The sequence below is a fragment of the Oreochromis niloticus genome, linkage group LG11, assembly GCF_001858045.2.
Source record: "Oreochromis niloticus isolate F11D_XX linkage group LG11, O_niloticus_UMD_NMBU, whole genome shotgun sequence".
Taxonomy (NCBI): domain Eukaryota; kingdom Metazoa; phylum Chordata; class Actinopteri; order Cichliformes; family Cichlidae; genus Oreochromis; species Oreochromis niloticus.
In genome coordinates this window covers 20077679-20092151 of record NC_031976.2, presented here as the reverse complement: position 1 = coordinate 20092151, position 14473 = coordinate 20077679, and the positions used below count along the sequence as shown (strand labels likewise).

Genomic DNA, 14473 nt, shown 5'->3' with positions numbered 1-14473 from the left:
TCCTCTAAATTAGTTTTCGAAGGACACAAAATCCTTTCAGTTATAATTTTTTAAAATTCCTTAAATGTGTTATATGTTTTGTACTTAACTATAATAACCTTGCTACAGGTCACATTGCAAAGGCGAAAATGATGACATACATGATGTTACATAAAGATAGGCAAAAATAGAAACCCGACTCCTTCACTTAATGTACTTAATGTGAAAGAGTGGGTAGACAGTTGAATACTTTGCCCTCCATGACTCTATATACTAAACCTCCACAGACCTTCTTTACTTCTCTCATTAGCGATATCTTAAAAGACCTGGAGCACTGCAGGTAGACTGTCCATCATATTGCAGCATGCAAAGTGACTGCATGCCCATCTTCTGATGCCAAGCTTCTGAAGCTCTCTGGGCTGGCCTCTATACATTTTTTGCTGAACTTCCAGCCATTCGTTGTGAATGTATGAGCCTTACATGAAAGTGCATGGCTTCTCAAATGAATTAAAGAACATGCTGCCTCAGGTGCTTAACTGTATCAACTACAACCAGGCAATGTGCACTGCACTGCATTTATGCCTGCAGCAGCTGCATGTTTTACTCCAGGCTGTATCTCTGTAGACCGCTGCAAATCTTCTCTGTCAGTCGTGCTGCGTCTAAACTATCAGCCTTTTGAAAATGTAAAAAACTCTCCATTATATTAATAATAAGTTCTTTTTTCTCCGTGTCATTGCTTCATCAACCTGACTTTTCAACTTCAACTTTATAACTGACTTTGTACGTATCACGAAAGAAGATGTCCAGTTGTGTCTCTGCTATTTGAAAAAAGATAGCGATAGCATTCAGATGACACGGACAGTGTTGTGCCAATAAGTGATTTCAGGTATTTGCTGAAAAAAATTATTGCCTGTGTTTAAACTGGCGTATAATCTATAAAACATATGTCAAACATACCTCATGAATGATATTAAGTGATACTTTCTAGACCCGCCCCCGCACAGGAAGTTTTTACCTATTATACACTTTTAAATAAACACTTTTATTTTCACTATAGCTCAGTGAAAGTGGCTCTGAAAACATTTATGCTGAGTGACATGGTTTTTTTGGGGGGTGGGGGCGACTTCATCCACATAAGTAAATCTTGCAAGGACAGGATATAAGATATAAGTGTGGAACATGAAAAAATTAAAGACCATCTCCTGCTAAATGTTAAATAACTAAAGTAATCCTCTTGTTATAAAAAAACAACCCTCCCTTTTCCTGATAGTTGTCTGTCCCTGACAAACCCTGGATTATTTTCTTAATAAAAGATTTTATTTAATCTACTCGGATTCTTTAAATCTAAGACATGCTGAGTTCAATAAATAAATAAAAAATTCTCTAAAATTCTTATATACGAGTGTAACTTCAGTGGATTTCTCCACAACATCTTACAACAACATCAAGGTGAGAAAAGCTTTGTCACATGGATTTAAAATATGTTCTTGCTGCTAGTTTGGACAGTGTGTGTGTGTGTGTTTTGTGAGTGGGAGACTAAGTGTTTTTAAAAGAGATCATTTGGGTGGGGTGCAGAAGATTGTATTACACAATGTAACTCTGCCCTGAGGGGGTCTGACATGGTTTTGTCTGCTTTCCTTCTCTCTTCCCACTTCCTGATCTATTTTCTGCTCTTTTCCACGCAGTAAAAAGAGAAGCCATCCTCTCACATAATGTGTTCAGTGTGTCTAGTTGACAATAGCTTCTTTGCTATAGCATGTGTACGCAGGCACCGCAGAGGTAATCGCTGAGGACAGTGAGAGGGAGTTCCCACAGTTTCGCCCTGAGCCACGTTGTGTCACGAGACAAGCTCCACCTGCATATTTGCACTCCTGCACTTTAAAAACCCCCATGAGACACAAACAGGAACATAACTACACGGCAAAGTAAAATGATCAGAAGGTAAACAGTGAAATCAAACAGCCGGAGGCTGACAAACTTGACATGTTATGTTTATTGTTTTTTTTTTTTGTTTTTTTTCCAGCATGCCTGCAGTAGGGCGTCCCGCGGAGGATTAAATCCTGCTGTTGGACATGCGTACAGAAACATGAAGCCCAAACATCAACTTTATGCTGAGCATAAACGGCATTTAAATTCACATGAAACATATCCGACACGTCCTTCATTTCCTTTCCTTTTCCCCTTTCCTAAAAATCTACAGGTTCAAAAGAAGTACGGTGATTAGATTTCTTAGAGCAACCTGTTTGTTCAATAACGTTCTCCAATAACAGCGTAGACAGTGGAAAGAAGACAAGGAAAGTGTGATGGACTGCTAAAAATATGTCACAGAAGTGGTCATAAACCGGCTCTGGCTTTTGACTCTCTGCACAGTAAGCTGAGAGCTTGTGATCTGAGCCCTCTTGAAGAATGCAAACTTGTAGTTAAATTACTGAGAAGTGGGACCGTCTTCTTTTCAGCTGAATCCAAATGCACAACAAGGCAACTTTGGTGTGGGGCAGCATGGAAAAATACCCATGTCAGGCACATAAAGGAGGGGGATAATGAAGTGTGAGATGTCACAGTTTTTGTAAATTGAGGCCTCCTAACAAGGTCCAGGCTATCAGACAAACTCACAGTGTAACATATAGGATATCATTCAAACATACTGCTATTATTTTCATTAGTAGTCTTATTGATTAGCAGTGCATTGATATTTGGCATTATGTAAACATCTTAAAGTTTCACTACTAACTTCTTCATGCACTAAAGCTTCCAATACAATCAGTGTGTACTGTATCAAACGTATATAAACACACAATGTACATACAATGTACTGCATTAACAGATTATGTAATAAAACATCTCAACACAGCCATGCGTAATACTCATTCTCATCTCTTTCACATTCACACACTTTCACTCTTCACAGAAAATCTTAAAGATTTAGCTCAATTGCTACTAAGTCATTCTTCTCTAGTTTGGCTAGCAAATATGTACCGTAATGATTACAATAGAACAGGTTAAAAAATCTCTATAAAGCTTTTAAAATACACAATGTGCAATATAAGATGAGAATGCTATCATTGGCTAAGGCCACAGAGAATTTGGTATAAAACACATTAATTTCTGTTTCTAAAGATATAAATAACACATCTAAAAGGCTATTTAAAAAAAAATCTAACAAGTCTTTGACATATACCAAATTATCACAGGACCTCTGCGTTCATGTGACCCTAGAGCAGGGTCAAATCCAAATACTGCCCCCCTGGCTTGGTCATGAGAGCAGGTAGTGACATAAGAGGAGCCTCACTTGAGCTGCACTGACCAATCAGACTGCTGCTCAGGAGGGAAACAGACTCTGCAGGATTCTGCGGAGAGAAGAAGAAGAACAAGGGTGAGGAAGGAGTTTTAGCCCCCAACAACAACAACAACAACAACAACAAAAGAGCACCTGCACCAGACGTTACCCATCACCTTCTCAATCACCTAAAGGCTAAAGCTGTTATTACACATCTATTACACTACCACATTGTGACAGCACCATCTGACCGTCGACTAAGCCCCGCCCCCTTAGGTATTGTGGCAATTGTTCTGTAAAGTAATTTTACTCTTTAGCTGGCCAGTTTTCCAGCAGACATTTTAGCGTGAAGCAGCAGGTAATCACAAATGTCTGAGAAAGAACGATAATTAATCATTACAGTGAACCTGGTTCTGCCGGAAGATTCTTCCTGCGAAAAGGGAGTTTTTTCTTCTCACTGTTGCCAAGTGCTTGCCCTTAGGGGGTCATGTGTTGTTGCAGTTTCCTTCTGTTATTGTAGGGTCTTTACCGTTTTGTTTTTATTAGTTTCTGTGTTCTTTTTAGTGTTTCAAATTATTATTTATCAGGTGGAAAATTTTAGAAGCTCAGAACAGCCGTTAAAATAAAAGCACATGACTCAAGTCAAGTGGATATCCCAGTCTTAACTATATACATTTTCATCCTTAGTTTTTTTTAGTTTTACGTACCCATAATATCCTTGTATAGATGTGTAAAACAGTCAAAAAAATGTACCTTTAATACCGCAACGTAACACTCAAAATGAGGACATATTACTGGTTATCTGGGTAAGAGAACAATTCAAACTTTAAAGCAGCTACTTTCACTGATTTTTATGTTGTTTACACTTCTGCTATTATGTTTCTGATGAAAGTGTCAGCACTGAGGAGTTTCTTGTGCCCACTATTCAACTTTCACGCTGTCTCGACATGCAGAAAAAGGACCATGCCTGTACAGTCAGAGGGGAGAGGGTTCAGTGGACGGTCAGTCGGCTATGTGGTGCTCAGTGTTTTCATTAAAGACTTCACGAGAGGACAGAAAAAAGGTTAAACAGACACCATGTCAAAACTCATGAAATACCTAAAAACCAAGAGATTTCCTCCAATTATTTAACCCAGTTAAAAGAAAATACCTGAAAATTCCCCATTTATGCGGAAAATGTTGTGTGGTGCCCTGTAAGCCCTGGTGACCAGTGAAACCACAGCTACAACACCTTTTCTAAATTAAATTCCCCTGACTGATCCCTCAGCCAATCCTTACCTGCCACCTGCCTCAGACACCTTAAATACACACCCATTCTTTGGGCTGCGTAAGCAATGTCCTGGTCGGGTCATGAGTGTGCACGGGCCCGTGGGCGTGCATGAAAGCATCCTCGGGAGCATACTGTGGCATGAGGAAGGGGGAGGAATGACAGAGATGGGGGCTGAGACACATGTAGCCATAGACACTAATCTAAAGGCCTTTAAAATACAGAAAACAAAACCCAGTCTGTCTCAATATGTTGCTTAAACTAGTCCTTATCATGTCATAATTTATCTTCAGATTCTTCGCACTCTTTCAGGTTTAAATAAGATCCGAGAATCTCCAGTTCAAGTTGAAGCAAGCAGCAATCCGTGTGTGACAAAACAGGGAGAGGAGACAGGATAAACTAGTTTGATAGCCTCTGGGCAAACACAGTGGATGCCTGACAATACACACCCATAATACAAGGAGATTTGAATACAACACTTTGGATCCTACAGTGAGGTATGAGAGCTCTGAAGGCACAGAAAATCTCCATTATAGGAACTACATTAATAAAATGTTAAGTGCACGGTGCATTTGAAGGACGCCACCTCTTACCTGGTAACCCTGCACTGCATTTATGAGCTCTTTAACTCCATTGCTGTTGTAGGTCAGACCGGGCATACGCACCAGGCCTCCCGGCGAGGCAATGGAGGAGGGGGAGGGGAAGAAACCTAAGGTGTTAGGTGAGCCAGGTGGACTGGAAAAGAAAAAAAAAGAAAACAACAAGAAGGAAAAAAGGAGAGAGACTGTTATCCTAAGTACAAAACCAGCATAAACATGTATCTTCTCAGAAAACACAACGCATGCAGCAGGATTCAGGAAAAACAAGACTGGGAGTAACTCTGGGTGTTGTCTTGAAGTGAGCTGCTCTCTCAGTCTCTGATGGCTCACCAAAGAGAACCAGAGGTCAATGCTTGTTTACCAAGTACTTTGATAACACAGACTTCAGTTATTAACTACCCTTGCCCCAGCCTTTCTCCTTGGCAGTACATGATTCAACCAAGTACAAAATGCTCCCCTTTTCCCACCAGAATCAACCTCTTTTTTTTTTTTAATGGGAAAAAACTTTATAGTTATTGCAAGTTTTACGTGTTTTTAATCACTCACTAATACACACAACATGTTTCAGTGAATGTAAAACTATTTTGATTTTGATTGATGCTATGCAGGCAGTTCAAAGAAGAAGATGACTAAGAATGAAGAAGATCAAGCGTGGATAACAGTTCTTATGCACATCCTGAACTTTTGCAGAGCTTTATGAGAGAAATATAAATATATGAATCACTCAAGTCCAACGCTCAGTCTTTAACCTGCCGGCCTTGCAGTACAAGGTGTGCATATCTTTATGAATAAAGCAAGTAAATAAGTGTCCAGCAGCTCTACATGGGCAGCTCCCTAAACCAAATGGACTATTTCCATTCACAGGGGTATGCCAGGACCGGGGAATCCCCCTCTTATGTGCTACATGTGAGAAATGGCAGCTCTGCCTGGATCTGAGAGTTTGTGTGAGAGCAACTTCACCCATCAGTAAACAACCCACAAGTAAACACCACCCGGCAGCCTCGGTTTAGCGTCGGTTGGCTCGTAAATGTCTTTATAGAAATTCAGGAGTGGTTGATTTAATGTGAGAAAGGAAGATTACTTAATGGGAGAAACACAACAGTAAGCTCTCACAAAGCATCAATGATATTTCAGATAAATGCTTACATATTTACAGATTCTCCGCTAAAACAGTGTGACTTCCTTCTTGAGATCGCAAGATTTTCAGAAAGCTTGACCTCTGTCAAGGTCACTGAGATTTGAACTCATCTGAGATTTTTAGTAGATATTACTATGGTAACAATTTGAAGCTCCTGCGTCGCCTTGTTCTCGAGTTATCGCATTCACAAACTTAGGCGTCCAGGCTGCCCGCACATCTGGCAGGATGCCGGCAATACCTGTGAGAATTCCTGCACACTGTTAAAATAATAACTTTCTGTGACCTTTATGCGAACTGATCAGACAAATCAAAACTTTTCAAACAGATAAATTCAAATAATAATTTCGGCAACGAAGCGAGTTTTCCCTTTGGACCTTCCTCCAACATACCTCTCACTTATTCACCAATGCAAATATTTAATATTTAAACATATTTTTTTAAAATATTTTCACAAGCTGAGCCATTTAATCTCTGATTCAATAAATCCCTTCATCTGTAACTACCACTGTTTACCTGGGGTAGTAGGCTGCGTAGTTCATGTATAGCTGAGCCGAGGCGGGGTAGTAGGCATGTCCTGGTGGTAGGGGGCGAGGAGCCAACACCACCTGCCCAATGGGAGGGTAGAGAGCAGCAGCAGCCTCTGGAGGTAGGACAGGTGGAGCAGGCGTGAAGGAGTATGATGGTGGCGATAAACCTGGCGAGGAGGAGCGCGAGAGGTAAAAGATTTTTAACCAGACAAACAGAGACACGCGTGAACAGAGTCACGGTGGAGAAGGCTGCAAGGTCATTGTTTGTCTTTTGGAGAGGTGCTCATGCAAATCTACAAACAATGACCCTCCATAACATCACTCAGCACCTGACACACTTTTCTATGTATGCACGTGGTAAACTGTGAAAACGTTGGCGTGTTGTACACTACGCTGGACCACCGATGGGCCTGTAACCTGTATGTTTCATTATTTCAGTATTTTATTATCACGTCTGTGTAATTTCCGAGCACGTATGATGCTTTTAATTTGCTCGACAGTTGTCAGTGTTTAGCAGCATCTACTGTGTTATACTTTCCTATATGCATTAATGCATAAAGTCTTCCAAGTATTAGATGTTAGCAAAATGAGAGCCACAGTGCTGACAGAGCACAGAGACACTGTCTAAATGCAGGGGACAGTGCCGCCTGAGCACTGTATCCTCCGTGCATAGTGATTCTGGCTATTCCTGCAGTCTGTGTGCATTTTCAACATTTAATTTCATCACATCATGGACCTTTTTAAAACCCGCATGTCTAGCCTTGAATCCCTGTGTTGTGTCCCTTTCACTCATGTGAACTATTTCATAATACATGGTTCATTAGACGTGTTATAATCCTCTCTTTTGAAAAACTAAGAGGCCACATTTATGGTGAAGGACTACACACACAGAGATCAACGCACCATCTACGCACCAGCGTTCAAATATGCCCACAGCTTTTACACAGCTCCTGATTGGACAAGCACAGGAGACACACGCACCAGAGGTGTGCCAGGCCATTGAGGCCTAATCCCACAACCACCTCTACTCATCTGATAAGATTAGAGAGATGTAAGCCATTTTTGATGTTTTATGAAGTTAGCTGGAATCAAACTGTCTTGCTTACACTTTCCCAACCCTTTCAGATTTTTATGAAATACTTCAGCAGTGTAAGAGAGTGGAATTTATGAGATCAACAAACATGCCACTAAAAACAAACTACAGTATTTTCATCTAAATGTGTGAACACAGGCAACAACTGAAAAAAGGATGGTTACCCCATTAGGTTTATTAGGTCATGCAGATGGGTAATTTAATCACACTAAATTACAAAGAGGTGACACACTCACATACACCGACACAAACTCTCAGACACACAGTTTTCGATCCTCCTGGTTAGACCAGATTTCCTCATCCTCCCACAGTTTGAGATTGGAGAAAAACCCAGCAACCCTGCCCAAGGCAGGAGCCCACCTACCCTGCAGTCCCGAAGCAACCCAGCTCCCAGCAGCACTTACGTCTTGACTTACATGGCGGCGGGCTGAGCCCTGTCCCACTCCTGCTCCGGGTGTGTGTGTGTGTATGCGTGTGCGAGAGCGAGCCTCCCATCAACACGAGGCCCATCTCCTCTGCGCTGCAGGGAAACACCTCCACGTAGCGGCTGTTGGCCCCACGCTGGCTGGACATCACATGCTTGTGAAGCCGCTGCGAGGCTTGGAGCGCTCGCTCAGCTGATGTCATCTGGATGAAGCAGTCACCTGACGGACGACCCTGAAAGCGGAGACGAATCAGAGATTACTCCGCAACACCTGTGAATTTGTGCTAGAAAGCATGTGAGTCAATGGGTGCGTCAGTGAGGGTGCTGCATGTACCTGCTGGTTGAGAACCATGTGCACTCCATGCGGTCTGATATCCTGTGTAAACTCGCCCAGGAAGGTGAGGATGTCCTCTATGCTCGCCGTGTACGGCAGCCCTCTCAGCCGCAGGCAGTCTCTTACTCCACCAGGAGGGGGCAGAAGCGACATCGTGGGGAGCACAGGCATCAGAGGGGCAGGGGCCACGGAGATCAGAGGGGTTGATGAGTACCTGTTTAGCACCTAAGACACAGTTTCAAATTACATACCCTGCCTAAAGCAAAAACCTACTGAGTACGCAGTGAAGCTTTAGGAAACCCTTTCTCCTCTAGTACTGACAGGTAAAAGTCACTAACTATAACTCAAAAGCAAACATCTGATGCACAACAAAGCCAAGTCCAAGCTGTGTTTAAATATGACGCAACGTCAGACAGGAGCTGGTGTGGTGCCAACAGGACACCAGCGTGTTTGCATTTCTGGAGAGGACCAATAAAGCTCCCGAGTGTCTCTCACACACACACACACATACACCACAAAAGGCCTCTGCATAGATATGTAGGTGGACTGTCTGCTTATCAGTCCAGAAAGATAAGAAAATGAATGCGTATGCATTCATGCCATGAGACATGAAGAGCAGTGGAGCACACAAAGAGCGAAAGAAAGTTCAAAAGAGAAAGGAGCAGCTAGAATAACCGTTTGTAGAGAAACATGCACACACAGTCCACCTTGTTTTACTGGTCCCCACCCATGAGCTTCTCTCCTATAATGCCTACAACTGCCTGAGAAGATAAGAAACACACCCTCGCATTGTCACTCTTTGCTGCTGTGCCCAAATAAACAAACACAGTTTTTCTCCTCTAAAAGCTACAAGTGAGTACACCATCACACAACCACACACCGTATAACAAAGCACAGAAACACCCCGGCGTACCTGCTGCACCTCTGCTGCCGTACTCTTAAAAAGCTCGATATATCTTTTCCCCAAGATTTCCTTGTGTTTCCTCAAGGCGCACTGAGCATGTTCTTCACAGGCAAATAAAACAAACGCGTCGCCGGTGGGACGTCCATCTGGGTAGCGAACAAACAGGATGCCGTCCTTTCCCCCGCTGACGGGACAGGTCTCTTTGAGTTCATCCTCTGGCGAGAAGAAGGCGAGCACCTGCTCGTGCGTGGCGGTGAAAGGGAGGCCTCGCATCCTCACTATGATCTGGTCCTCGCGGGAGAGGAACATTGCTACCTCATGAGACGTACCTGACACAGAGAAAATGACACGGGCACGCCCGTTCAACTGGTGTTAGTTGGCCTCCTTCTTCTGCAATTGATAAGAGTGATGCTAAATCTGACTTTTTAAGCCTCTGTGATTTTGAGTAATAGTCCAAATCTCTCATCTGTACGATGATAAACTTTAGCTTTACGTAATGAGGTCACTTCTGGTTTCTGGGAGGCGCTCATCATGTGAGTAAAATTATTAATATTCAGGTCAAACGACTCAGTGATGAGCAGTGCCTTGTTGACAAACTTATTGCCCTTAATAAAAAGGCTGTGTTGCCGTTAATACACAACGGGTATCACTGAGTCATAACTAACAGCTAATTATAATTTTCCTTTTAAGATTACAAGTGGCTTTAAGGAAAAACCCTAATGGACCTGGAGGCATTTACAAAGGTGCTGAAAGATTTTCAGATCCTAAAAATCATTATTACTAAATATATGAATTCAAGCTCATATAAGAAGCTGGTGAAGTATTAATAAAATAGCACCATAAAAGATCTCAAAGACTTAATTTAGTCCTCTTTTTCAAGTTAGTTTCACTATATACACACATAAACCAGGCGGCTGCAATTAAGCTAACAGATATATTAACTTCCCACCTCCTGCTATCTTCAGGAAGTCGTCTCCTGTTGCTTTATAAACCTGCCGATAGAGAGGAACAATGTTTAGTGATGGGACAATAATTTGGTGATGTGGCTGATTCTACTGTGTCCAGACGCGTTACCTCTATATATCTATTCCCCATGTGGTGTTTGTGTCTCTGCAACGCCAGCTCTCTGTGTTCCTCGCTCACAAAGCGAACCAGAGCTTCTCCATTCCTCCTCCCTTGAGCATTCAGGCACAACGCAACCCCTCCTCTAAAGAGCACAGCATATGAAGGGGTTTATAAAGCCTCTCTGAAAACCTCTGTCAGCAGCAGCTTTCTGGGTGTCATCAGTGATTTAAAAAAAGAGATGCTAAACAGTGTAAAGATATCAGCAACATACTTGGCGATGTTGAGACCTCTGAAGAATCGAGCGATATCCTGGTCAGAAGACTGCCACGGCAATCCTCTGGCTCGGATCACCGTGTTGTCGCACACTTTCTCCATTTTGCTGCTGCACACACAGATATTATTACAGGGGATTATCAGGGAATAAAAACAACGTGTATCTTTAATAAATGTTGCTCACCAAGTGCCGCTCTCGAACTTCTCATTAACTCTCTCTGGGTTAGAAAACGTGTGGCCTGCAACAGCAAAGCGACAGAGTCACCATGATAACACACACAGTAATCAAGCTGAGACAGTTTTTAAAAGGCAAAGCAAATGGCTGAAGTCTAAATCAGGTAAGACCTTACATTTCTTTTCATCTTAATTAATGGTTTGTTAAATGGCACGCTCAAAAGTGGCACTCCAAAATCTTGGATCATCAATTTTTTTAATGATTTTTTTTGAAAAATTAACATTTCAGTTATCCTCAAGAGAGGTTCTAATTAAGTTTCTATTTTAGTTCACAGCAGGGTCTTACTTAAAGTAACAGTTTTGGAACTCATCAGTAGTTAAATCGATTTACCTGACGTGTCGTGCTAATGTTACTCGGTAATGTACACGGTACTTACAAAATGGCTCGGATAGCAGTGCCAGGACAACGCTGGACATAAGCTGAAGCTGCTTTGTGGCTACTTCTGCAGGTAAAGGGACCGATGGATCCAGTGTGGCAGAGGGGTCCCACATGGTGGGCACATCAACAGGTATACCAAGAGCTGAGGAGGAGGTGGTTAAGGAGCCCAAGCAAGGGAGCGACAGTGTTATTAATCATGAATACGTCATGGTCCAGCAGGATTGGAGGTTTGTTTTCTTCTTTTTTTCCTCTCTCTCATTTTCTAAGTCCATTTTCAGTTTAGTTGGAGTTGTATGCTTTGAGTGGAGCCCACTCTCTCAGCCTTCTTCTACACCTGCTCTGAATCGCCTCATCAACCTGAAGTATTAAAAGGCAGGATATCCGCAAGATCGCTACACCGATCATGGTCGTAACCAGGCCCTCGGCCCTCTTTGTTGTTAAGTTCTAGTTAACCTCGCTTCTCTATTTGCCCTCTAATCTCTTGCTCCAAATTCTGCTTACGACTTATCCTCATTCCCGAGGAGCTCTGCTCAAACCACCAGGTAAACTCACCTGGCTGCCCATGCTCCACCACCGCCAGCCTTACCTCTCTCTAGATTCCTGCCTGCCTTCCTGTAACCCTCCTCCACGATTCACATCTGCAATCAAGTAAGCTTTTTTACCTGGATCACACAAACCAGGATGTTCATCTGCATTTAGAGAGGCCAGCACTAAATCCCTCTGTCCTCTCCAAAAGAAGATCCGGTTGTGTAGCAGCAGCGTCATTTGCCTGCTCCCAAATAATTTCTGTTGCTGGTTTAATAATTTTTTTAAAACTAAGTCTGATCTGTCTCCAAAAGTCTGATCTGTTTTTTCCCAAATCATGACAGAATAGACAGGTGTGTGAAAAAATGAAAAAAGTGAAAACAGAACAGCAGAAGACAAGGTTAGAGATACACATGTGTTTTTCTTCCTGTACCTGTGTGTGCGTTTGTTTGTGTGTGTGTGTGTGTGTGTGTGTGTGTGTGTGTGTGCGTTTGTGTGTGTGTGTGTGTGTGTGTATGGGGTTGGTCCTGTTGGGTAAACACACACTCTTTCACTAAGGGCTTAGTAAGGTGCTGCCACTCTTTCCTTATTTGCATTTCAAAACCTTTATCCCTACAGCCAACAGCTCAATGCACATGTGTTGTGGATTTTTGAGGGTAATGCAACGCACAGTATGAGAAAGAACCAATCAATCGGATCGAATCAATCAAGCAAAATAACAAGTGTCTCGAAATCCATGACGGCATAAACGGGTAACAGGACATGAAATGTTAATGTAAACAGGTGACGTGTTAAAAGGATACACTCTGCCATGGTGTGGACATTCAGAGCTTTGAGGTCAGGAGCGGGGAAGTGCTTCTTGAACTCCTTCCGAAGGTCAAAGAAAGAGTAGAAAGAGTCTGGGACCAGGATGTTCTAGAGAGGAATAAATTGTGTGAGTGAAAGGCCCATCAGCAGCTGCTCTTTTTATTGCTCTGATACTCATGTTTGCACAGGCCACAAGAGCATGCACTGCCTACTTCTTCTATCATTAACACACAGTTTTAAAACACTTGGGAGAAATTTCATCAGCCTCATTGTGTGCCTGTCTTTTATCTGCATGAGTGTACGGTATGCGCATGGGCGTGTGTCACCATAGTGGCTTCTCCTGTAGATCAACTTTCAGTGTTAACATTAAAGTTCAGCGGGCAGTGCGATGCTGACACAACACATCCCTCTGAGAGCGTCGAAGGCTCCCGCAGCAGCGAGCGAGCGAAACATCCGCCCCGGCTTGCTCACCTTGCTCGCTGCCTCGGGGTGAATCACTTGGCGGATGTGGAGCTGCCCGTCTGTACACAAACACACCGATGTGCCTGCGCCCGCGCTGTTCACCTCATTTGTCAGTTGCAGATGAAACTGTAAAAACATTTAGAGGTATGAACTTTAATACAGCTGCTTTAACCAGCGCTGTAACGGTAATTAGTAATCAATAAATGGCCTATTAATGGATTTCTGGCCACTTTGAAGACATTACCATGTTTAAAGCTTTATCAATGCTCGGTGCTTTGTACACACAGTCTGCTCCAGATCCATTCTCCTGTTCCACGCTCTCCTCCACCACATCCTCCTCCTCTTTTTCTTCTGTCGAGTCTGAGAGGTCAGGCTTTATGAGGAGCTCATTCACCTTGCCCAACTGGTTCAGAGAGGAAAAAAACAAGTCAGCCTTGAAACAGCAAGCCTAGCTAGAAACTCAGAGGCTTTGGAACAATATAATGAAACGAGCATGAAATATATGTGTTTGCTAAATAGATATTATCACAGTGGAATGCAGGAAAGGATCAATTTAAACGTCTTCCATGTAAGGGAGAAGGTTTTTTGTAATTAAAGAGAATAATGATTTCTGAACAGGTGTGTGTAAGCAGGAATCCCACAAAAATCCCCCTGGCACACCTTTCTTGCTGTTAATAGAGGTCTGACATTATGTATTGCAGTCCACCTGTCCACTCCTTTGAACACCACATTTCCTGCTTTGGAGTCTCGATGATTAGCAAAAAAGATCAAGCAGCCTACAAGTGAGTTGTTACCTTTTTGTTCTTTACATCCACGAGCTGCCAAACCAACTGCACGAGCTCCTTCTCGTCAGACCCCAGGAGATCTCCGCTCGCGCCAGATGTGGCGGTGAAAACCACCACCAGGTAGTCTACCTGCGCCGTCATCTGAATCTAAAACAGACCACAGAAAACTAATCTAATACTAAACGAGACTAAAAGGGACTCAAGATCAGCGGGATGTGAAACGCAAGCGGGACGCGGGAGGTAGAAACACCTTTACTCTGACACCTGAGCGCAAAGGTGGGTTCCGTAAATCCAAAGTTTCGTCGCGTGTGAGATTTTATGTGAAGCCTCCCGCAGTCACCATCGCGAAGCAATGGCTGAACGCTCACCGCTTTTGTAGTGAAGCTACCTGTGCGACCACG

At 42.9% G+C, this 14473-nt stretch overlaps 1 protein-coding gene across 5 annotated transcripts; it reads right to left on the bottom strand.

Moving 5' to 3' along the window:
- Positions 1 to 1953: 1953 nt before the first annotated feature.
- On the bottom strand, positions 1954 to 14439 carry esrp1 (epithelial splicing regulatory protein 1). 5 transcript variants are annotated; one of them, XM_019364578.2, is made up of 16 exons: positions 14082 to 14439; positions 13532 to 13690; positions 13297 to 13413; positions 12822 to 12933; positions 11492 to 11635; positions 11065 to 11119; positions 10879 to 10986; positions 10617 to 10749; positions 10492 to 10534; positions 9552 to 9871; positions 8639 to 8863; positions 8285 to 8537; positions 6774 to 6954; positions 5117 to 5258; positions 4568 to 4657; positions 1954 to 3326 (listed from the first exon to the last, which is right to left on the bottom strand). In XM_019364578.2, the coding sequence occupies exons 1-16, from the start codon at positions 14211 to 14213 to the stop codon at positions 3192 to 3194; spliced, it is 2349 nt and encodes a 782-aa protein (XP_019220123.1). In that variant the 5' UTR covers positions 14214 to 14439; the 3' UTR covers positions 1954 to 3191. The 5 variants fall into 5 exon arrangements, with proteins under 5 accessions (XP_019220123.1, XP_005472787.1, XP_003450986.2 ...); XM_005472730.4 differs by having other exon boundaries at positions 10879 to 10989; positions 14082 to 14438; XM_003450938.5 differs by having other exon boundaries at positions 8297 to 8537; positions 10879 to 10989; positions 14082 to 14438.
- Between the last annotated feature and the right edge of the window lie 34 nt (positions 14440 to 14473).